Genomic DNA, 26344 nt, shown 5'->3' on the forward strand with positions numbered 1-26344 from the left:
AGAGAGAGAAATGGAGGGAGGGAGGGAGGGAGGGAGGGAGGGAGAGAGAGAGAGAGAGAGAGAGAGAGACTTGGGACCTTTGTTTTCCATTCCTCTCTCTGCATCTCGGTGAAAGTGCAGGGAGAGGAAAAACCGGGGGATGATGGACAGGGTTACACTGACCTCGTTAGAGACAGCCCCCCCCCCCCCCCCCCCCCACCTTCTAATCAAGGACTGATTTAGACCTGGGACACCAGGTGGGTGCAATTAACTATCAGGTAGAACAGAAGACCTTAAGTACCCGGGACCTCCAGACTCGAATTTGAATACCCCTGTCCTATCATACACAGGAAATGACATCATTCTGGGACAATACGTGATGTGGTAAAGAGTGACGGTGTACATTGTTGTACATCTGAGGTGTAGGTGGAGAGAGGGAGAGAGGGAGGAATGGGCTGGGCCGTGGAGAGAGAGAGAGGGGTGTGGTTGGCTATAAACCCTGGGACAGTACGGTTCTGTTGTTGTCCTCTGTCCTGGCACCCTGCATCACTGTCCTATCTCTCCATCCTTCTCCATCGCTACATAGTGGGACTCCTCCATCTGCAACATCCCTTTAGGAACCCAAAGAGTCAGGAACCATGCTGACCATTTTGGCGCTAGCATCGGTCATACTGCTTGGAATAGGTAAAAATTGTATTTGATTTGTTTTTATATATCCTTAATCTCAGTCCTAACCCTAATTATTTTCACAATTATAAGGCCACTGTAATGTGAAGTGTAACTGCGCTCAATTTCTTTGATTTATGGTTAAAAAAAAGAAGTTACTTCTAGTATGTTAATTCTATGACTAAACCTTCTAATTTGATTTGTGAATTGTGCTGCCAGACCTTTATCAACATCTGGGTTAAAGGTCAAAGAGCACATAGGGTCAGTTACACAATTTGAATAAATAACAGATATGATGAATGATCTCCTATGCTTTACACAGGCTTGGTATTGCATTATCAGCTTTACGTTGAATTAATCCCCGTCGGTCGCTGACTCTGGGTGACTCTGGCTGACTCTGGCTGACTCTGGCTGACTCTGGCTGACTCTGGGTGGCTGATATTGGTAGATATTAATTAAAGGGAATGCAAGTAAAGGAAACCTGTCAGATGATTGGTTGGTCTTGTAATACATTGTTATGCGGATGTTATATTGTTGTGACGGAATTCCATAAGGCTCACAAAGTTAGAGTGAGGGTATCAATATTGGGACTCACTCTGAGACAGTGTGTTGACAGCATTTTTACACTTGAGCAGAGATCCTTTTTCTTCCCCCTGATTTTTACAGCTTTGTCAAAATCTTTATTAAAAACGTCAAGTCTTATTCCATTGACATGTTCTCTGCTGGCTGACATTAGTTATTCAAGGACGCTGGAGTTGTGATCTGCTGAGAGTTTCAGCCTGTGAACATTTTTTATGTACAATTTTTATATATCCACTACCGTTCAAAAGTTTGGGGTCACTTAGACATGTCCTTGTTTTTGAAACAAATACACATTTTTTGTCCATTAAAACAACATCAAATTGATCAGAAATACAGTAGACATTGTTAATGTTGTAAAGGACTATTGTAGCTGGAAACAGCTGATTTTTAATTGAATATCTACATTAGGCGCACAGAGGCCCATTACCAGCAATCATCACTCCTGTGTTCCAATGGCATGTTGTGTTAGCTAATCCGAGTTTTTCGTTAAAACATTTTTTTTGTTCATTAGAAAACATTTTTGCAATTATGTTAGCACAGCTAAAAACTGTTGTCCTGATTAAATAAGCAATAAAACTGGTCTTCTTTAGACTAGTTGAATATCTGGAGCATCAGCAATTGTGGGTTTGATTACAGGCTCAAAATGGGCAGAAACAAATAACTTTCTTCTAAAACTCGTCAGTCTATTCTTGTTCTGAGAAATTAAGACTATTCCGTGCCAAGAAACTGAAGATCTCGTACAACGCTGTGTACTACTCCCTTCACAGAACAGCGCAAATTGGCTCTAAACAGAATAGAAAGAGGAGTGGGAGGCCCCGGTGCACAACTGAGCAAGAGGACAAGTACATTACAGTGTCTAGTTTGAGAAACAGACGCCTCACAAGTCCTCAACTGGCAGCTTCATTAAATAGTACCCGCAAAACACCAGGCTCAACATCAACAGTGCAGAGGCGACTCCGGGATGCTGGCCTTCTAGGCAGAGTTGCAAAGAAAAAGCCATATCTCAGACTGGTCAATAAAAAGAAAATATTAAAATGGGCAAAGAACACAGACACTGGACAGAGGAACTCTGCCTAGAAGGCCAGCATCTCGGAGTCGCCTCTTCACTGTTGATGTTGAGACTGGTGTTTTGCGGGTACTATTTAATGAAGCTGCCAGTTGAGGACTTCTGTTTCTCAAACTAGACACTCTAATGTACTCCCACTTCTCTTTTTAATGATCACTTAGCCTTTTAAAATGATAAACTTGGATTAGCTAACACAATGTGCCATTGGAACACAGAAGTGATGGTTGCTGATAATGGGCCTCTGTACGCGCATGTAGATATTCCATTAAAAATCAACCGTTTCCAGCGACAATAGTCATTTACAACATTAACAATGTCTACAGTGTATTTCTGATCAATTTGATGTTGTTTTAACGGACAGAAAATGTGCTTTTCTTTCAAAAACAAGGACATTTCTAAGTGACCCCAAACTTTTGAACGGTAGTGTATATTGTATAGTGTCTGACATGATTTGTGTGCGAGTCAGTATCTTGAATCAAAATAAATTCCTAATACCCCACAATACTAGGGATAATAATTGATGATAGCAATGTTTGTAAATGTCATTACATTGGTGGTGGTTAAGGTACTGTGGCATGTATTGCATTTACTATATTAGTTTTATATAGATTTTTATTGCAAATACAGAATTTACATTCATATTTCAAGGACACAACATAGAAAAATAACCTATGGATATTTATATTCTGTGGATAGTTTTTGTTATGCTGTGCTTTTTAGTTAGTATCAATCAACTCCAATCCTTGTTGCCTGCCATCATAACTCATGTTCATAGGGCATTGTGCCCTTGGATAAACATTGTGTCCTTGGATAAACAGTGGTTGTGTGTGTATGGATTTTGAAGTGTTTATAAATGGTTTTGAAACCGAAGAAAAAGGTTGAAAATAACATGTCTATTCCACTAGGTCTACTTGTCTTTTCAAAGTAAATTAAATGGTCCATCCACACCACACTAGTTTTGAAGGTTGTGTTGGTTTATTGATGTGAATACAAAGGGTTTGGAACGATAGACTCGACAATAGTCTGGAAGGATAGTCTTGAAAAAAAAAAACACCTTGCAACTCAAAAACATTCTCTACTCCACTCAATCCCGTTGTCTCTGTCTTATTACCCAGGGACAAAGTTGTGGCATGTGCAGCTAAGATTTTTCAGATTTAATTAACCCTGCGTGCCCCAGTCCTCTTTATCCTCTTGTCTGTTTGTATAGTATTGTTCTTTTATATCCCCAGAAAAATAGTTTTGAACCGTGCAGTGCTGATCTTTCAAGTTTTATATTTTTTTATTGAAAGCGCCATGAAAGTGAACAATGGTGAAACACACATAGATAGGATGCTACAATGGTGAAACACACATAGATAGGATGCTACAATGGTGAAACACACATAGATAGAATGCTACAATGGTGAAACACACATAGATAGGATGCTACAATGGTGAAACACACATAGATAGGATGCTACAATGGTGAAACACACATAGATAGGATGCTACAATGGTGAAACACACATAGATAGAATGCTACAATGGTGAAACACACATAGATAGAATGCTACAATGGTGAAACACACATAGATAGAATGCTACAATGGTGAAACACACACACATAGATAGCATGCTACAATGGTGAAACATACACACATAGATAGAATGCTACAATGGTGAAACACACACACATAGATAGAATGCTACAATGGTGAAACACACATAGATAGCATGCTACAATGGTGAAACATACACACATAGATAGAATGCTACAATGGTGAAACATACACACATAGATGGAATGCTACAATGGTGAAACATACACACATAGATAGAATGCTACAATGGTGAAACACACACACATAGATAGAATGCTACAATGGTGAAACACACACACATAGATAGAATGCTACAATGGTGAAACACACATAGATAGCATGCTACAATGGTGAAACACACATAGATAGCATGCTACAATGGTGAAACATACACACATAGATGGAATGCCACAATGGTGAAAGATACACACATAGATAGAATGCTACAATGGTGAAACACACACACATAGATAGAATGTTACAATGGTGAAACATATACACATAGATGGAATGCCACAATGGTGAAAGATACACACATAGATAGAATGTTACAATGGTGAAACACACACACATAGATGGAATGCCACAATGGTGAAACATACACACATAGATAGAATGTTACAATGGTGAAACATATACACAGATGCAATGCCACAATGGTGAAACACACATAGATAGAATGCTACAATGGTGAAACATACACACATAGATGGAATGGTGATGGGGTAAAAAAGGAAGTGTGAAAAGAGGTTATCATGAACCACAAGTGTGTTCATCGTTCTCATTTAACCCCGTCTTTAACCCCTATAGTGCCCCAACAGTCGGAGGCCATCGTCATCTACACGGGCTGGGAGCGTCATGCCCTGGTGGGGTCAGACATCCGTCTGTCATGTTCGTTCTTCTCCTGGCGCTGGACTTCCGATGACGTCACCTTCTCCTGGAGCTACCGGGCCGACGGAGCCAGGGACAGCATCTCTGTATATAACCACCTCTTCTTTATCAATCCATCCTCTATCACTCCATTATCCTCCTCTATCACTCCATTCTCTACCACTCCATTATCCTCCTCTATCCTTCTCTATCACTCCATTATCCTCCTCTATCACTCCATTCTCTACCACTCCATTATCCTCCTCTATCCTTCTCTACCACTCCATTATCCTCCTCTATCCTTCTCTATCTCTCCATTATCCTCCTCTATCCTCCTCTATCACTCCATCCTCTATCACTCCATTATCCCCCTCTATCCTTCTCTATCACTCCATCCTCTAATCACTCCATTATCCTCCTCTATCCTTTTCTATCACTCCATTATCCTCCTCTATCCTTCTCTATCACTCCATTCTCTATCACTCCATTATCCTATATCCTCCTCTATCACCGCATTCTCTATTACTCCATTATCCTCCTCTATTATTCTCTATCACTCCATCCTCTATCACTCCATTATCCTCCTCTATCACTCCATCCTCTATCACTCCATCCTCTATCACTCCATTATCCTCCTATATCCTTCTCTATCACTCCATCCTATATCACTCCATTCTCTATCACTCCAATATCCTCCTTTATCCTTCTCTATCACTCCATTCTCTATCACTCCATTATCCTCCTCTATCTTTCTCTATCACTCCATTATCCTTCTCTATCCTTCTCTATCACTCCATCCTCTATCACTCCATTATCCTCCTTTATCTTTCTCTATCACTCAGTCCTCATCTCCTTCTCATTGTACTCATCTCCTCATCTCACCCTGACTAGAGCCCTGGTCAAAAGTAGTACACTAAATAGGGAATAGGGTGCTATTTAGGATGCAGACTTTCACTCGGTTCTCATCTCCTCCTCATTCCCGTCCTCTCACCTGGTGCCAGCTCTTTCATTTCAGTCTCTCTCACCTAATCTGACTGTTTCCATCGTATTATGTCTCTCTCCTCGTTGTGACTTGCCCTCCATGGCTCCCAATCTCCCCCTTCTATCCCCCGTCTCTCTCTCTCTCCTACTCTCATTATCTATCTCCTTCTCTCCTTCGCTTTCATCTACCTCTTGCCTCCCTCTGAAATGATATCACTTCCTTCCTTCTTACTCCTCTCCAAAAACAGTTAATGAACTTTACTTTACAAGCCTCTTCTTTTAACACATTTCATCTCACACTGCTGTATGGGCTGGTCTAAAATGGCACCTTAGTATTCCCTAATTGTATCCTTTACCAATACAAAAGTAGTTCACTACATAGGGAATAGGGTGCCATTTTTGATTCAACTTTAGCCTAGATGTAAAACCACACAAGAAAGAAACTGAATGTCTTCCCGGTTCCAGGTCTTCCACTACACTGGTGGATCCCCCTATGTGGACAACAAGGGACCGTTCAGAGACAGGCTGGAGTTTGTGGGGAACCCTGGTCGCCGGGACGGATCCATCCTACTCAAGAACCTGGACTACGGAGACAACGGCACCTTCACCTGTGATGCCAAGAACCCGCCTGACATAGTGGGACGCGCCTCCAGTGTCAGACTGCTGGTCTTTGAAAAAGGCGAGAGCATAGAATTACTAGCCTGAGGATCAGTCTGTTTGTCACACTCCATGCTTTGGCATGACAAGTAGTGGCAAAAGAGCGGCATAATGGCACAAACAGATCTGGGACCGGGTTCTAGAATTACATAGATACAGTTCCTAGAATAGATACTGGCATCCTAGTAACATGCCTAATAAATCCATCTGCCATCTTGGTCAGGAAAACTTCAATTCTACAAACGGATCAAATTCTATCTAGGTTTATACAGACAGGTCTATTTCATCAACCACTGTAGTGAATTACAATCAGAAGCAGCGCTGTGCCACAATCATCCAGAATCATGATCAGAATTCTAAATCAGACTGCACACATAAGCAAGCCCTTATTTGTGCTAATATGTTGTTTAATGTCAGTGTTTTCTTGTCTTCTTCATATTTCTCTCCATCCCTCCCCCTCTCTTTTCATCCTCATTCCTCTTGCTCTATTTTACAATTTGTATTTTTTTTTTTTTTCTCCCTCTCTTTTTCTCCACCCCCTTCCCTTCACTCTCTCAGTTCCCATCCAGGCCGGAGTGATCACAGGGGCCATCATCGGTGCAGTGCTGGGTCTGTTGGTGCTCGTCGTGGTCATCTACTATCTCATGAGGTTTCTGGTGGCCCGCAGAGTCTTCAACCTCAGTGTCAGGTCAGTGTCCCTATGCCCGGGTCTGGGGCCCAACCTTGAGCTCGTTCTGTATGGCTTAGCTGTCACTAGGTGGTATTTTTCTGAATTGATTGAACAGATAGAGAGAGAGGATGGAAGTGCAGAAAGTTAGGGACAGGTTGTGTCAAAGCTAGCCATGTGTGTCAGATAGAGAGAGATAATGAAAGTGCAGAAAGTTAGGGACAGGTTGTGTCAAAGCTAGCCATGTGTGTCAGAGGCTGAGGCATTACCCATAGACCAGCCCTCTGCACAGGAAAGAAGTTGACCTGTATTGACACTTTACAGTCTATCTATGTTGCTGTGTCTCATAACCTAGCTGGAGAAACAGTGCTGTGTTCTTTGCAATAGCTATAAGACAGGCAGTACTATACTGGTACAGGAGCAGTACATCCCTTTGACCACCGGGGGCAGAGGTTCTACATCCTCCTAACTTGGTTTTCTTTGTTTCCTCCAGCAAACATGGAAAGAAAGGGAAGGGTAAAGAGGGATCACAGCAGAGACAGGCAAGTCCTCTCAGCGTCGGCTCACTCACAGTGACTACACAACGTTAGCATCTCACTCACAATGACTACACAACGTTAGCATCTCACTCACAACGACTACACAACGTTAGCATCTCACTCACAATGACTACACAACGTTAGCATCTCACTCACAACGACTACACAACGTTAGCATCTCACTCACAATGACTACACAACATTAGCATCTCACTCAAAATGACTACACAACGTTAGCATCTCACTCACAATGACTACACAACGTTAGCATCTCACTCACAACGACTACACAACGTTAGCATCTCACTCACAATGACTACACAACGACAGTACCTCACTCACAACAACTACACAACAACAGTACCTCACTCGCAACAACTACACATCGACAGTACCTCACTCACAACAACTACACATCGACAGTACCTCACTCACAACAACTACACAACGACAGTACCTCACTCACAACAACTACACAACGACAGTACCTCACTCACAACAACTACACAACGACAGTACCTCACTCACAACAACTACACAACGACAGTACCTCACTCACAACAACTACACAACGACAGTACCTCACTCACAACAACTACACATCGACAGTACCTCACTCACAACAACTACACAACGACAGTACCTCACTCACAACAACAACACATCGACAGTACCTCACTTACAACAACAACAGCTCACAACTACAGCACAGTACAACACAAATCATGTCAGAGTACAGCACCTATATAACAGCTCATACTATAACAACATGGTTACACACAGTCCCAGAACCACACAGTCCCAGAACCACACAGTCCCAGAACCACACAGTACCAGAACCACACAGTCCCAGAACGACACAGTACCAGAACCACACAGTCCCAGAACCACAAAGTCCCAGAAACACTGGAGCTAAAGTACCACCCCTCCCATCTCTTATCCCCCCCCCCCCCCCCCCCCCCTTTCATTTTAAACCTCCTCAAAGACAAGACAAACACAATGGGTAAATAGCTTTAAGGCATAATGATAATAACACAGAAGAGCAGCACTGTGAAATGGCTGCAGCACGGTCCTGTTGTACAGTAATTCAATTCCCTGTGAATGGAACTGATTTGCTCTCAGTGGGAGAGAAAGGAGAATACGAGGGAGACCTGCTGATTCCACCTCCTTTGAGCCAAATGTAAATCACTGGCCCATTATTGGCTCACAGTTATCCCAAATTACACAGAGTCACACTGCGGATAAGTGCAGGGCTTGGGGATGGATAGCTCTTAGGCTGCGTCACCAAAATGGCACCCTGTTCCCTATACACTGCACTACTTTTGACCAGAATAGTGCACTATATAGGGAATAGGGTGTCATTTTGGGACATGACCTTAGTATTGGATTAATAAAACACTCATTATTTCTTGTGTGCTTTTGGGATTACCAGCAGTTCCTCCGGGGCGAATCAGGTTTTATTATTTTGTGGGAAAGATTTCTTGTTAAATAGATGATGATGTATGACATGCTGTTAAACTACAAACACCTAAAGACCTATTATTATTATTATCGATCAATTCAGCTCAATCTAAAAACTGAAATGAACTAAGACATCTTAACGGAGGTAGTCAAGGGAATAGGTTTGCAAAATTCGGGTAACTTGGAAAAAAATGTATCCAGGATTTCCTGAAACAGGAATTTTGGGGAAACCTGGACATTTTGGGAAATTTTACCGAATTATACAACCCTGCCAGGGAAAATGTGGCTTGTTGTCACTTTCTTATAGCATTGTTCATAAACATACATATAAAAGAAAGTATGCAGCTAGCGAATATACTGTAGCACTGGGTCATGGGCATGTGGCTGGAGGTCAGCACAGTATCAGGGGTTAGAGGCAGGGTTCTATTGCACTGGGTCATGGGCATGTGGCTGGAGGTCAGCACAGTATCAGGGGTTAGAGGCAGGGTTCTATTGCACTGGGTCATGGGCATGTGGCTGGAGGTCAGCACAGTATCAGGGGTTAGAGGCAGGGTTCTATAGCACTGGGTCGTGGGCATGCGGCTGGAGGTCAGCACAGTATCAGGGGTTAGAGGCAGGGTTCTGTAGCACTGGGTCATGGGCATGTGGCAGGAGGTCAGCACAGTATCAGGGGTTAGAGGCAGGGTTCTATTGCACTGGGTCATGGGCATGCGGCAGGAGGTCAGCACAGTATCAGGGGTTAGAGGCAGGGTTCTATTGCACTGGGTCATGGGCATGCGGCAGGAGGTCAGCACAGTATCAGGGGTTAGAGGCAGGGTTCTATAGCACTGGGTCATGGGCATGCGGCAGGAGGTCAGCACAGTATCAGGGGTTAGAGGCAGGGTTCTATAGCACTGGGTCATGGGCATGCGGCTGGAGGTCAGCACAGTATCAGGGGTTAGAGGCAGGGTTCTATAGCACTGGGTCATGGGCATGCGGCAGGAGGTCAGCACAGTATCAGGGGTTAGAGGCAGGGTTCTATTGCACTGGGTCATGGGCATGGGGCAGGAGGTCAGCACAGTATCAGGGGTTAGAGGCAGGGTTCTATTGCACTGGGTCATGGGCATGCGGCAGGAGGTCAGCACAGTATCAGGGGTTAGAGGCAGGGTTCTATAGCACTGGGTCATGGGCATGCGGCAGGAGGTCAGCACAGTATCAGGGGTTAGAGGCAGGGTTCTATAGCACTGGGTCATGGGCATGTGGCAGGAGGTCAGCACAGTATCAGGGGTTAGAGGCAGGGTTCTATAGCACTGGGTCATGGGCATGCGGCAGGAGGTCAGCACAGTATCAGGGGTTAGAGGCAGGGTTCTGTAGCACTGGGTCATGGGCATGCGGCAGGAGGTCAGCACAGTATCAGGGGTTAGAGGCAGGGTTCTATAGCACTGGGTCATGGGCATGCGGCAGGAGGTCAGCACAGTATCAGGGGTTAGAGGCAGGGTTCTGTAGCACTCGGTCATGGGCATGTGGCAGGAGGTCAGCACAGTATCAGGGGTTAGAGGCAGGGTTCTATAGCACTGGGTCATGGGCATGCGGCAGGAGGTCAGCACAGTATCAGGGGTTAGAGGCAGGGTTCTATAGCACTGGGTCATGGGCATGCGGCAGGAGGTCAGCACAGTATCAGGGGTTAGAGGCAGGGTTCTGTAGCACTGGGTCATGGGCATGTGGCAGGAGGTCAGCACAGTATCAGGGGTTAGAGGCAGGGTTCTATAGCACTGGGTCATGGGCATGCGGCAGGAGGTCAGCACAGTATCAGGGGTTAGAGGCAGGGTTCTGTAGCACTGGGTCATGGGCATGCGGCAGGAGGTCAGCACAGTATCAGGGGTTAGAGGCAGGGTTTTATAGCACTGGGTCATGGGCATGCGGCAGGAGGTCAGCACAGTATCAGGGGTTAGAGGCAGGGTTCTATAGCACTAGGTCATGGGCATGCGGCAGGAGGTCAGCACAGTATCAGGGGTTAGAGGCAGGGTTCTATAGCACTGGGTCGTGGGCATGCGGCTGGAGGTCAGCACAGTATCAGGGGTTAGAGGCAGGGTTCTGTAGCACTGGGTCATGGGCATGCGGCAGGAGGTCAGCACAGTATCAGGGGTTAGAGGCAGGGTTCTATTGCACTGGGTCATGGGCATGCGGCAGGAGGTCAGCACAGTATCAGGGGTTAGAGGCAGGGTTCTATAGCACTGGGTCATGGGCATGCGGCAGGAGGTCAGCACAGTATCAGGGGTTAGAGGCAGGGTTCTATAGCACTGGGTCATGGGCATGCGGCTGGAGGTCAGCACAGTATCAGGGGTTAGAGGCAGGGTTCGCTTCTAAACACATTTTTAGTTGAATTCCTGGTCATTTTACAGTTTTTCTTTAACCAAAAACAACAACAACAACAAAAAATTCCCCCCCAAATTTTGGGGATCAAAATAAATCACTCGCTGGTCAGTTTTGGCCATGAGCCACCTGATGCTGACCACTGACCCATATCGTCTACTACTAGCAGAACTCTATGGGCCCTGGTCAAAAGCAGTACAGTCTTTTAGTAATAGTGTTAAATCCTCTGTATCCTGTGTATGTGAACAATAAACATTGATTTGATGTTTGTCAGAACTAGTCGACTGTATGGGGAATAGAGTGCTACTTGGGACACACACTGTCACATGACTGACAGTCAGTTTGAGTTGCAGTCAGCCTCACAACGCCCAGAGGTTGGCTGCATACATAAAACACAAAGCCAAAGGTTTCTAAAATATAAACTCTCCCCATGCATGATTCATTTCTCCTCACTATGGCTGCTCTCTTTTAAACCTATAGTATGTTAACGCATTTACAGGTTAAACTTTCAGTATGTTAGCGCGTTTACAGGGTAAACCTATAGTATGTTAACGCGTTTACAGGTTAAACCTACAGTATGTTAACGCGTTTACAGGTTAAACCTACAGTATGTTTACAGGGTAAACCTACAGTATGTTTACAGGTTAAACCTACAGTATGTTAACGCGTTTACAGGTTAAACCTACAGTATGTTTACAGGTTAAACCTACAGTATGTTTACAGGTTAAACCTACAGTATGTTAACGCGTTTACAGGTTAAACCTACAGTATGTTTACAGGTTAAACCTACAGTATGTTTACAGGTTAAACCTACAGTATGTTTACAGGTTAAACCTATAGTATGTTAACGCGTTTACAGGTTAAATCTACAGTATGTTAACGCGTTTACAGGTTAAACCTACAGTATGTTTACAGGTTAAACCTACAGTATGTTTACAGGTTAAACCTACAGTATGTTAACGCGTTTACAGGTTAAACCTACAGTATGTTTACAGGTTAAACCTACAGTATGTTTACAGGTTAAACCTACAGTATGTTAACGCGTTTACAGGTTAAACCTACAGTATGTTAACGCGTTTACAGGTTAAACCTACAGTATGTTTACAGGTTAAACCTACAGTATGTTAACGCGTTTACAGGTTAAACCTACAGTATGTTTACAGGTTAAACCTACAGTATGTTTACAGGTTAAACCTATAGTATGTTAACGCGTTTACAGGTTAAACCTACAGTATGTTTACAGGGTAAACCTATAGTATGTTAACGCATTTACAGGTTAAACCTATAGTATGTTAACGCGTTTACAGGTTAAACCTACAGTATGTTTACAGGTTAAACCTACAGTATGTTTACAGGTTAAACCTATAGTATGTTAACGCGTTTACAGGTTAAACCTACAGTATGTTTACAGGTTAAACCTATAGTATGTTAACACGTTTACAGGGTGTTCATATGTAGGGTTTACTACTCTAAAACAGGCCTTAACTACGTCCAAAAGTCATCTCTGGTATCTCTGGGCTCTGGTAAAAAGTAGGATATACTTTTTACCAGAGCCCTTTGTCTCCCTAAATTAGTGCACTATACAGTATAGGGAATAGGGTGCCATTTGGGACACACATAGGGTTTTCATATATAGGGTATAGTTACAGTTGTAAAACGTCCCGTTTGATCAAAACGGCCTTATTTAGTGCTACGCTGACTCGCCACAATGTTTATCCGCCACTGTATCTTCATTATTTCTGTTTGCTGGGCTTGCACAATGATAACTGCGTCCCAAATGGCACCCTATTCCCTATATAGTGCACTACTTTTGACCAGGGCCCTTTGGGGTGTATTTTAGTTATTTTTATTTTACCTTTATTTTAGGAGGGAGTCCCCGTTATAGGGTACCATTCAAAAGTAGTGCACTATTATAGAGGCAATAGGGTGCCATTTGGGATGCAGATATCGTGTGGCTTCTTCATTCACCATTACTACGGGAGGGAGGGAGGGAGGGAGGGAGGGAGGGAGGGAGGATGGTTGGGAGGGAGGGAGGGAGGGAGGGAGGGAGGGAGGATGGTTGGGAGGGAGGGAGGGAGGTTGGGAGGGAGGGAGGGAGGGAGGGAGGTTGAACAGCTAGTAGCTGACTGCCCTTAGGCTGAAGCAACAGCATCACACAATCAGGCTGTACTGGAATACAGTGCATGTAATATTAATCCCAGCTAACGCACCATCCCCAACCATTCTCTTCCTCCATCCCTACACTCCTTCCTCTCTCTCACTGACTCATTCACATTCTCTTTATCCAGGCGCTGTCTCCCCCTTTCTTTCAGTCACACCTCCCTCCTTCTCCTGTCTGTCTATCCTTCGTCTTTTCTCTCCAGATGGCCGTGAGTTTAACTGATCCATCCTCTAATCAATCTCTACCTCTCTATCTGTCTCTACCTCTCTCTACCTCTCTATCTGTCTCTACCTCTCTCTCTACCTCTCTATATGTCTCTACCTCTCTCTACCTCTCTACCTGTCTCTACCTCTCTCTCTACCTCTATCTGTCTGTACCTCTCTACCTCTCTCTCTACCTCTCTACCTCTCTCTCTACCTCTCTACCTGTCTCTACCTCTCTCTCTACCTCTCTACCTGTATCTACCTCTCTCTACCTCTCTACCTCTCTACCTGTCTCTATACCATCTCTACCTGTCTCTCTACCTCTCTACCTGTCCCTAACCTTTCTACCTGTCTCTACCTCTCCACCTGTCTCTACCTCTCTACCTGTCTCTACCTCTCTCTCTACCTCTCTACCTGTCTCTACCTCTCTCTCTACCTCTCTACCTGTCTCTACCTCTCTCTCTACCTCTCTACCTGTCTCTACCTCTCTCTCTACCTCTCTACCTGTCTCTACCTCTCTCTCTACTTCTCCACCTGTCTCTAACTCTCTACCTCTCTACCTGTCTCTACCTCTCTACCTGTCTCTATCTCGCTACCTGTCTCTACCTACCTGTCTCTACCTACCTGTCTCTACCTACCTGTCTCTACCTACCTGTCTCTACCTACCTGTCTCTACCTGTCTCTCTACCTGTCTACCTGTCTCCCTACCTGTCTTTCTACCTCTCTACCTGTCTCTATACCCATCTCTAACTGTCTCTTTACCTCTCTACCTGTCTCTATACCCATCTCTACATGTCTCTCTACCTCTCTACCTGTCTCTCTACCTCTCTACCTGTCTCTCTACCTCTCTACCTGTCTCTATACCTCTCTACCTGTCTCTATACCCATCTCTAACTGTCTCTCTACCGCTCTACCTGTCTCTATACCCATCTCTACCTGTCTCTCTACCTGTCTCTACCTCTCTACCTGTCTCTCTACCTGTCTCTACCTGTCTCTCTACCTGTCTCTCTACCTCTCTACCTGTCTCTATACCCATCTCTAACTGTCTCTCTACCGCTCTACCTGTCTCTATACCCATCTCTACCCGTCTCTCTACCTGTCTCTCTACCTGTCTCTACCTGTCTCTCTACCTATCTCTCTACCTCTCTACCTGTCTCTACCTCTCTACTTCTCTCTGCCTGTCTCTCTGTCTGTCAATGAGTTGTGTTAGTATTCAGGCAGGGACTTAGCTCCTAAACCTCTCCCTAGTCACCTTCGGACTAATTTCTCTGTCTGTCAGTGAGCTGTGTTAGTATTCAGGCAGGGACTTAGCTCCTACACCCCTCCCTAGTCACCTTCTGACTGATTTATCTGGCTGCATCCGAAAATGGCACCCTGTTCCCTATGGGCACTGGTCAAAAGTAGTGCACTATATAGGTATGGGCACTGGTCAAAAGTAGTGCACTGTATACTGCCCTATAAATGCAAAACTCACTAACTATGAATTTGGTCAAATGTCTTTGATCTGTTGTAATGACACAAGAACAAGCCAGTTGATCACGTACCTACCCTGTACCCTGTCCATAGTCACTGTGACTAGAGCCACGTACCTACCCTGTACCCTGTCCATAGTCACTGTGACTAGAGCCACGTACCTACCCTGTACCCTGTCCATAGTCACTGTGACTAGAGCCACGTACCTACCCTGTACCCTGTCCATAGTCACTGAGACTAGAGCCATGTACCTACCCTGTACCCTGTCCATAGTCACTGAGACTAGAGCCACGTACCTACCCTGTACCCTGTCCATAGTCACTGTGACAAGAGCCACGTACCTACCCTGTACCCTGTCCATAGTCACTGTGACTAGAGCCACGTACCTACCCTGTACCCTGTCCATAGTCACTGTGACTAGAGCCACGTACCTACCCTGTACCCTGTCCATAGCCACTGTGACTAGAGCCACGTACCTACCCTGTACCCTGTCCATAGTCACTGTGACTAGAGCCACGTACCTACCCTGTACCCTGTCCATAGCCACTGTGACTAGAGCCACGTACCTACCCTGTACCCTGTCCATAGTCACTGTGACTAGAGCCACGTACCTACCCTGTACCCTGTCCATAGCCACTGTGACTAGAGCCACGTACCTACCCTGTACCCTGTCCATAGTCACTGAGACTAGAGCCACGTACCTACCCTGTACCCTGTCCATAGCCACTGTGACTAGAGCCACGTACCTACCCTGTACCCTGTCCATAGTCACTGAGACTAGAGCCACGTACCTACCCTGTACCCTGTCCATAGCCACTATAACTAGAGCCACGTACCTACCCTGTACCCTGTCCATAGTCACTGAGACTAGAGCCATGTACCTACCCTGTACCCTGTCCATAGTCACTGAGACTAGAGCCATGTACCTACCCTGTACCCTGTCCATAGTCACTGAGACTAGAGCCATGTACCTACCCTGTACCCTGTTCATAGTCACTGTGACTAGAGCCACATACCTACCCTGTACCCTGTCCATAGTCACTGTGACTAGAGCCACGTACCTACCCTGTACCCTGTCCATAGTCACTGTGACTAGAGCCACGTACCTACCCTGTACCCTGTCCATAGTCACTGTGACTAGAGCCACGTACATACCCTGTACCCTGTCCATAGTCACTGTGACTAGAGCCACGTACCTACCCTGTACCCTGTCCATAGTCACTGTGACTAGAGCCACGTACCTACCCTGTACCCTGTCCATAGTCACTGAGACTAGAGCCACGTACCTACCCTGTACCCTGTCCATAGTCACTGTGACTAGAGCCACGTACCTACCCTGTACCCTGTCCATAGTCACTGTGACTAGAGCCACGTACCTACCCTGTACCCTGTCCATAGTCACTGTGACTAGAGCCACGTACCTACCCTGTACCCTGTCCATAGTCACTGTGGCTAGAGCCACGTACCTACCCTGTACCCTGTCCATAGTCACTGTGACTAGAGCCACGTACCTACCCTGGACCCTGTCCATAGTCACTGTGACTAGAGCCACGTACCTACCCTGTACCCTGTCCATAGTCACTGTGACTAGAGCCACGTACCTACCCTGTACCCTGTCCATAGTCACTGAGACTAGAGCCATGTACCTACCCTGTACCCTGTCCATAGCCACTATAACTAGAGCCACATACCTACCCTGTACCCTGTCCATAGTCACTATAACTAGAGCCACGTACCTACCCTGTACCCTGTCCATAGTCACTGTAACTAGAGCCATGTACCTACCCTGTACCCTGTCCATAGTCACTGAGACTAGAGCCACGTACCTACCCTGTACCCTGTCCATAGTCACTGTGACTAGAGCCACGTACCTACCCTGTACCCTGTCCATAGTCACTGTAACTAGAGCCATGTACCTACCCTGTACCCTGTCCATAGTCACTGTAACTAGAGCCATGTACCTACCCTGTACCCTGTCCATAGTCACTGTGACTAGAGCCACGTACCTACCCTGGACCCTGTCCATAGTCACTGAGACTAGAGCCATGTACCTACCCTGTACCCTGTCCATAGTCACTGTAACTAGAGCCATGTACCTACCCTGTACCCTGTCCATAGTCACTGAGACTAGAGCCATGTACCTACCCTGTACCCTGTCCATAGTCACTGTAACTAGAGCCATGTACCTACCCTGTACCCTGTCCATAGTCACTGTAACTAGAGCCATGTACCTACCCTGTACCCTGTCCATAGCAGCCCAGTGTATATTTCTACTACAGTTTATTTTTTAGTCATTCAATTAGATTCCTCTGACCTTTTCCTTCACTAACTCAGAAGACACTTTGCTCCGCTGTATTTTCCGTAAAGACCGTGGCTGAGTCCCCAATGGCAGCCCTATTCTATTTAGTGTGTATTCATTTTAAACCAGGCCCATAGGGTTCTGGCCAAAAGCAGTGCAGTATTTAGAGAATAGGGGGCCATTTGGGATATACCCTATGCCCTTACCCCTTGAGTTTCCTCTTACTTACAATATACCCCTATAAATAGTAACCACCATGGCCATGTGGGTGGCCTCTCTCTCTCCAGTGGCCTTACCTTCCCAGCCCACTCACATGTCTTTAGCTGCAGTAAGATGAGGGTTTTCAGAAATATGTTATTTGCTGTCATTATCAAGGTCCATTCTATAGTGCTGATGAATGAGTGAGTGAACTGATGCACGTGTATGTGTAGCATGTGAGATGTGTAGATTCAGTGTCGAGTCAGTGTCGATTCAGTGTTGATTCAGTGACAAGCTGAATGTGAGATGCATATCAGTCCTGTCTCTAACTCAAAGATGCTTGTTTTTTCACCCCTTGCAGCTCTGGAGACCTCCCCCCGTCACTTGCCTCCCCCTTACCTCCTAAATGTACCTCTCTTTGTCTCTTCTCCTCCTAAATGTACCTCTCTCTGTCTCGTTTCCTCCTAAATGTACCTCTCTCTGTCTCTTCTCCTCCTAAATGTACCTCTCTCTGTCTCGTTTCCTCCTAAATGTACCTCTCTCTGTCTCGTTTCCTCCTAAATGTACCTCTCTTCTCTTCTCTGATGTAAATACCTCCCTCCTACCTTCAATCCTAATCCATCTATTTCCTCATTTTTAACACGGCCATCTCTCCCCCATGTCCTCTGTGCTAACACACCTCTCTCCTCCCTCTCTCCTCTCCCCCTCTCTCTCCTCCACTCTCCTCCCTCTCCCCTTTCTCACACTCCTCCTTTCCTGCTGAAGTGACTCCTCTCCTCCCCTCTTCCCTCCTCCTCTCCACAGGTCCCTGTTCTCTCCATCGGGGACCCGTCCAAGCTGAAGGCCGCCGCCTCAGAAAAGAAGAAGCAGGAGTCACGCAAGGATAAGAAATAGGATACGGAGAGCAGAGAGCTAGAGCCCCAAAACACAGCCCACACAGCCCACACAGCCCAGCACAAAGCACTGAGACAGCCAGGGAGAGCAGGAACTGGGGGAGGGGACTCACCCAAGGGGGAGAGGCCTGACAGGGTGCTGATGACCATTGAGCTGGAGCTCTCCAAGGGGGACAAAGGGGGGGAGGGGAATGGGGGTGGGTCTGCCTCAGCCAAATCAGCCAGTTTCCTGTCCCAGCTCACCAAAAAACTGACCCTGAAATAAGTGAATGAGACGGACAGGGGTTTTAAACGGAGGACGATACTGTCTGAAATCATACTGGAGAGAGAGGCAGAGGAGGGTCTGAGAGAGGCGGTCCTAATGAACTTAAAGGCTACGTCTCAAATAGTACCCTATTCCTTATATAGTACACTACTTTAGACCAGAGCCCTATAGGTAGCAGTGCACTATATAGGGAATAGGGTGCAGTTTGGGAGGCAGAGTAAGTCTATCTAGTACAGTATATTCCTTCCCACGAGATCTAAGCCTTTACAACTGAAACGATCATCATTAGGGTCTTAATGCCACGCTGAGGAGAACATAGACACAATACTGAGGAGAACATGGACACAATACTGAGGAGAACATAGACACAATACTGAGGAGAACATAGACACAATACTGAGGAGAACATGGACACAATACTGAGGAGAACATGGACACAATACTGAGGAGAACATAGACACAATACTGAGGAGAACATAGACACAATAGTGCTTCCAAAAGTATGATAAGTCAATGAAAGCCCTCCGACTACTAACTGTTAGTGTCTTCTGGATCGCATCACCTGACTGCTGGTTGGATAACAACATCTGACTGCTGGTTGGATAACAACACCTGACTGCTGGTTGGATAACAACATCTGACTGCTGGTTGGATAACAACATCTGACTGCTGGTTGGATAGCAACATCTGACTGCTGGTTGGATAACAATATCTGACTGCTGGTTGGATAACAACACCTGACTGCTGGTTGGATAACAACATCTGACTGCTGGTTGGATAACAACATCTGACTGCTGGTTGGATAGCAACATCTGACTGCTGGTTGGATAACAATATCTGACTGCTGGTTGGATAACAACACCTGACTGCTGGTTGGATAACAACATCTGACTGCTGGTTGGATAACAACATCTGACTGCTGGTTGGATAACAACATCTGACTGCTGGTTGGATAGCAACATCTGACTGCTGGTTGGATAACAATATCTGACTGCTGGTTGGATAACAACACCTGACTGCTGGTTGGATAACAACATCTGACTGCTGGTTGGATAACATCTGAAAAGCTTTGTTTCCATCCTGTCATCGTAGATTTGATGCAAGGCAGTATTTCTCTACCACGTCTGTCTGACACTCATCACAAGGGTCCTGGATACAGGGACAACCCAATTTGTTATTTCCAGCTGTGTCCCAAATGGCATCTTGTTCCCTACATAGTGCACTCTGGGCCTTGGTCAAAAGTAGTGCACTGTGTAAGGAATAGGGTGCCATTTGGGAGACAGTCTGCCTTCCCCCTCACACTGGCGTTCTCTCTTTCCCTTTCCTCCTTTCAGTGGAACACTTTGCATTCAGACTCTTCTTATTGAAACAGTTCAAGTGGTTTTAAAAACGTTTAATGCTAACTCTTTCACATCCTCTCTTCCCTATTTATGTTCCCCTCTCTCTCTCTCCCCCTCTCTCTCCCCTCCCACTCGCTCTATCTCCCCCTGTCTCTTTCTCTCTCTCCCCTGTCTCTTTCTCTCTCCCCCTCTCTCTCCCCCTGTCTCTCCCTCTCTCTCACCCTCTCTCCCTCTCTCCCCCTCTATCTCATTTCCCTTATCTCTTTCTCTCCAATAGATTTTATGAATCTTATTTCTCAAGGTCTTGATTTCCTTCCACCTGACTGCTTCAGCTTCCATAGACCACACCCCTTTAGACCGCACCCATCTAGACCCCCCCCCCCTTTAGACCACACCCCATTCAGGCCACACCCCTTTCCCCATCTGCTCCTGAGTGCACTTGTCCTATCTCATTAAGCCCTATGAAAGACTAGTCCTATCAAACTCAGTGTCTCCTCTGTAGAATATACAACACATAACCCCTCCAGCTAGCATCAAGTAGAGCTGACCCAGTATAGACATGCAGTGTAATATATGGACCCTGCTAATGTAGAGATACTAATGACTTCAGGGAGGGGTCAAATAGTTCCTGAAATTTCTATTAATGTTTCCTGCTGCTGGTTGCTTAGCTCAATGGCTCAATCAGATCAGATGAGAGTGGTGCGGAAAGAGAGTGTGAGTGCACCCTGCACTGACGAGTCAGACGAGTCAGAGAAATATGATTCCAAGCTCTTAGCTTGTGTCGATGGGTTCTACCCGTAGTTCATTTCACCGGGTGATTCAATCCCTTCACATTTGAGCTAATGGAGGTCATAGTTCTACACTGGGCTGTGCTCTGCTGTTTGGCTGTCAGTGCATGCTGAAGGTTAGGTTATTTCTGGCTCCATAAGGGCGTATACAGGATTACTGAAAACCCTTGTTTGTTTATGACTGAGAGTATGTCCCAAATATCATTCTATTCTCTCTGTTGTTGTGAATGAGAGTATGTCCTGAATGGCACTCTATTCTCTCTGTTGTTGTGACTGAGAGTATGTCCTTAATGGCACTTTATTCTCTCTGTTGTTGTGACTGAGAGTATGTCCTGAATGGCACTCTATTCTCTCTGTTGTTGTGACTAAGAGTATGTCCCAAATATCATTCTATTCTCTCTGTTGTTGTGACTGAGAGTATGTCCTGAATGGCACTCTATTCTCTCTGTTGTTGTGACTGAGAGTATTTCTTGAATGTCACTCTATTCTCTCTGTTGTTGTGACTGAGAGTATGTCCTGAATGGCACTCTATTCTCTCTGTTGTTGTGACTGAGAGTATTTCCTGAATGGCATTCTATTCTCTCTGTTGTTGTGACTGAGAGTATGTCCTGAATGGCACTCTATTCTCTCTGTTGTTGTGACTGAGAGTATGTCCTGAATGGCACTTTATTCTCTCTGTTGTTGTGACTGAGAGTATGTCCTGAATGGCACTCTATTCTCTCTGTTGTTGTGACTAAGAGTATGTCCCAAATATCATTCTATTCTCTCTGTTGTTGTGACTGAGAGTATGTCCTGAATGGCACTCTATTCTCTCTGTTGTTGTGACTGAGAGTATGTCCTGAATGGCACTCTATTCTCTCTGTTGTTGTGACTGAGAGTATTTCTTGAATGGCACTCTATTCTCTCTGTTGTTGTGACTGAGAGTATTTCCTGAATGGCATTCTATTCTCTCTGTTGTTGTGACTGAGAGTATGTCCTGAATGGCATTCTATTCTCTCTGTTGTTGTGACTGAGTCCATGAAATGATGTCACATTGACAGCCAGTGGACATTCTCAGGCCATGACAACAGAGGGATACCAACAAGTGATTCATCCTTATACTCCTCCAGGTTATTTTGGTCCCGTTAATCCCTTCTGCATGTGTCTCCCTCACTCAGATCATTATTTTAGCACTTGCTGGCAACTGGATCTCTCTCTCTCTCTGTCTGTCTCTTTCTCTCTCTCTCTCTTTCTCTCTCTTTCTCTCTCTCTCTCTCTCTCTCTTTCTCTCTCTTTCTCACACACAGACACACACTCTCTCTCTATCCTTTAGTGACACTAAACTATGTTCCCTCATAGATTACCCAATCCACTCTCCACTCTATACTTAAGTATCTTCTATCTGTATAGATACAGACTGAATCAGACGTCTTCTATCTGTATAGATTCAGACGTCTTCTATCTGTATAGATATAGACTGTATCAGATCTACTCTATCTGTATAGATACAGACTGTATCAGACCTCTTCTATCTGTATAGATACAGACTGTATCAGATCTACTCTATCTGTATAGATACAAACTGTATCAGACCTCTTCTATCTGTATAGATACAGACTGTATCAGACCTTTTCTATCTGTATAGATACAGACTGTATCAGAACTCTTCTATCTGTATAGATACAGACTGTATCAGACGTCTTCTATCTATATAGATACAGACTGTATCAGATCTATTCTATCTGTATGGATACAGACTGTATCAGACCTCTTCTATCTGTATAGATACAGACTGTATCAGATCTATTCTATCTGTATAGATACAGACTGTATCAGACGTCTTCTATCTGTATAGCTACAGACTGTATCAGACCTCTTCTCTGTATAGATACAGACTGAATCAGACATCTTCTATCTGTATAGATACAGACTGTATCAGACGTCTTCTATCTGTATAGATACAGACTGTATCAGATCTATTCTATCTGTATAGATACAGACTGTATCAGACCTCTTCTATCTGTATAGATATATACTGTATCAGATCTATTCTATCTGTATAGATACAGACTGTATCAGATCTACTCTATCTGTATAGATACAGACTGTATCAGACCTCTTCTATCTGTATAGATACAGACTGTATCAGACCTCTTCTATCTGTAAAGATATAGACTGTATCAGACCTCTTCTATCTGTATAGATATAGACTGTATCAGACAAAGGCAGACCCGTCTCAAACAAACTCAGCAATTCTTTATTTTTCTTACTCTTCTTCCTCCTCTTCTTCCTCCTCTTCTCTCTTTTTCAAACTCAGTGATGGACACCTCTCCTCTCCTCCACCCCCCTGATCACCAACACCCCTCTCACTCCCCCACCAATACCACCACACCCCTGCACGTTCATTCACCCACCATTTCTGCTGGTTGGAATGCCACGTCGCTGTCTTCTGCCCAACTATTGGCCAGGGATGGAAACTGTGCAGAATAATCCTCGTTAGTTCTCATTGAAGACTTAAATTTAGCTTATAGCTCTCTGCCGGTGGCAAAAGTGTGTGTTTTATGTGTCTTTGTGTCTAGTCAGACTGTCATGTCAAACAAAAGATGAGGGTAAAAACTGTGTATATGTATGTCACCCTAAAGTAAATAGTTACACATTTACATTTGACTTTACATGTGCACGAAAACACATGGAGACCATGTCTTGTTTGAGAGAGGCAGACATGTGATAGATCTTCTTATGACATTTAATCACATTTCTGCCCTTGTATCTGGAGGGGGATTCTGTGTGGCTGTTCATTTCTTTTGGTGCATGTTTTCCAGGTGCGGAAAATAAAGTCATTTTTCATTTCAGGTGTTTGTAAACTGCATGGGGCTACAGGAGGCACTGACACAGTGAGGGGGAGATTATGGGGAGGACAAGGGAGGTAAACTTCACATGTTGTCCGTGGTAATGAGATTAGAAAAAAAGAAGGTGGTTGCTGGGATGAAGATACTTTGGCGAGAGAGACTTATCTTGTGTGTTAAGTCAAACCAAAGTCCATATGTATCAGTAAAGATAAGGCCTCAGCTTTCTCTTTCAATATCCTTACCCTGAGCTTCTGTTCTGAAGGATTGTTAGGCTATGCAAGGTGGTTAGTGTAGTTCTGAACGCTTGATAGGCTATGCATGGTGGTTAGTGTAGTTCTGAATGATTGTTAGGGTATGCATGGTGGTTAGTGTAGTTCTGAATGATTGTTAGGATATGCATAGTGGTTAGTGTAGTTCTGAATGATTGTTAGGATATGCATAGTGGTTAGTGTAGTTCTGAATGATTGTTAGGCTATGCATGGTGGTTAGTGTAGTTCTGAATGATTGTTAGGGTATGCATGGTGGTTAGTGTAGTTCTGAATGATTGTTAGGGTATGCATGGTGGTTAGTGTAGTTCTGAATGATTGTTAGGATATGCATAGTGGTTAGTGTAGCTGAATGATTGTTAGGATATGCATAGTGGTTAGTGTAGTTCTGAATGATTGTTAGGGTATGCATGGTGGTTAGTGTAGTTCTGAATGATTGTTAGGATATGCATGGTGGTTAGTGTAGTTCTGAATGATTGTTAGGATATGCATAGTGGTTAGTGTAGTTCTGAATGATTGTTAGGGTATGCATGGTGGTTAGTGTAGTTCTGAATGATTGTTAGGATATGCATGGTGGTTAGTGTAGTTCTGAATGATTGTTAGGATATGCATAGTGGTTAGTGTAGTTCTGAATGATTGTTAGGGTATGCATGGTGGTTAGTGTAGTTCTGAATGATTGTTAGGATATGCATGGTGGTTAGTGTAGTTCTGAATGATTGTTAGGATATGCATAGTGGTTAGTGTAGTTCTGAATGATTGTTAGGGTATGCATGGTGGTTAGTGTAGTTCTGAATGATTGTTAGGATATGCATGGTGGTTAGTGTAGTTCTGAATGATTGATAGGCTATGCATGGTGGTTAGTGTAGTTCTGAATGATTGTTAGGGTATGCATGGTGGTTAGTGTAGTTCTGAATGATTGTTAGGATATGCATAGTGGTTAGTGTAGTTCTGAATGATTGATAGGCTATGCATGGTGGTTAGTGTAGTTCTGAATGATTGTTAGGGTATGCATGCTGGTTAGTGTAGTTCTGAATGATTGTTAGGATATGCATGGTGGTTAGTGTAGTTCTGAATGCGCTCTGTTCTTTTAGCTGTGGTCATAGGGAGTGAGCTAGTGTGACGCACACCACGGTTCATTAAGGCAACAGGAACTAGATATCTCTGTTTACCTCAATGCTGTTTAACCAACTATCCATCATCAGATGTGAGTAGTTTGAATGTTTCTTTCATTCCTCTTTCAGTACGGCCACACAGACTCCTGATACAATACTACAAACTGCATTAAAATGTCTTCACACTGTTTTGTTGGATGTATAGTTTGTTGTGTACTGCATTAGTTTAGGTTGTTAGATAACATTCCTGTCTTAGAAATTTTAAGCGTCTTACATTTTTTAGTTTTTTTTTATGCTTATAATTGAAGTGTGCTAGTAATATAAATTCTACAGTCATGTAAAATAGGTTGTAACAATAAAAATTAAAATTAAAGCATCAAACGCATCTCGGTTGTATAAGAAGAATAAAATAAACTCAAATTAAAAATGTCTATTCTCCATGTCTGTTTGAGTCAAATATGTTCTGATAAGCCATTGGATCATTTATTTCAGGGATCGAGGTATGGGGCCACAAACAATCTGAGCGCATCATGAGGGGGCCGCAGTGGCTCCCGGGTCTGCATACCCAGACATGCAATCAGAGCAGGCCTTAGACTTTTTGGAGAAAATGTTGCAATTTTTAAGCAAATTTACTGCAATTCGACAAATTTTGCCATGAGGAGGGAGAAAAATGTGCAGTTTTATAACTCGTTTCCTGCAATTCTACACATGTTGTCATGAGGTGGAGCAAACTGTTTGCACACACATTTCTGCCCTTGTACATGGAGGGGGATTCTGTGTGTTTATCATTTCTTTAGGTGCATGTTTTCCAGGTGCGGAAAATAAAATCCTTTTCCATTTCAGGTGTTTGTAAACTGCATGGGGCTACAGGGGGCACTGACACAGTGAGGGGGAGATTATGGGGAGGACAAGGGAGGTAAACTTCACATGTTGTCCGTGGTAATGAGATTGGAAAAAAGAAGGTGGTTGCTGGGATGAAGATACTTTGGCGAGAGAGACTTATCTTGTGTGTTAAGTCAAACCAAGTCCATACAGTGGGGCAAAAAAGTATTTAGTCAGCCACCAATTGTGCAAGTTCTCCCACTTAAAAATATGAGAGAGGCCTGTAATTTTCATCA

General features: G+C 44.5%; 1 protein-coding gene across 5 annotated transcripts; it reads left to right on the forward strand.

Annotated features, from left to right (window-relative positions):
* Window positions 1–480: 480 nt before the first annotated feature.
* On the forward strand, window positions 481–25666 carry LOC139386856 (myelin protein P0-like). 5 transcript variants are annotated; one of them, XR_011629104.1, is made up of 7 exons: window positions 481–663; window positions 4684–4850; window positions 6190–6403; window positions 6940–7069; window positions 7542–7590; window positions 23317–24200; window positions 24958–25666. XR_011629104.1 is itself a non-coding variant. In XM_071132715.1 (7 exons), the coding sequence occupies exons 1-6, from the start codon at window positions 618–620 to the stop codon at window positions 18138–18140; spliced, it is 651 nt and encodes a 216-aa protein (XP_070988816.1). In that variant the 5' UTR covers window positions 481–617; the 3' UTR covers window positions 18141–18177; window positions 18240–18532. The 5 variants fall into 5 exon arrangements, 4 of the variants coding, with proteins under 4 accessions (XP_070988816.1, XP_070988817.1, XP_070988813.1 ...); XM_071132715.1 differs by lacking the exons at window positions 23317–24200; window positions 24958–25666 and adding exons at window positions 18096–18177; window positions 18240–18532; XM_071132716.1 differs by lacking the exon at window positions 24958–25666 and having other exon boundaries at window positions 23317–24438.
* The last annotated feature ends 678 nt before the right edge of the window (window positions 25667–26344 follow it).

This window comes from Oncorhynchus clarkii, chromosome 28 (assembly GCF_045791955.1).
Source record: "Oncorhynchus clarkii lewisi isolate Uvic-CL-2024 chromosome 28, UVic_Ocla_1.0, whole genome shotgun sequence".
Lineage (NCBI taxonomy): Eukaryota > Metazoa > Chordata > Actinopteri > Salmoniformes > Salmonidae > Oncorhynchus > Oncorhynchus clarkii.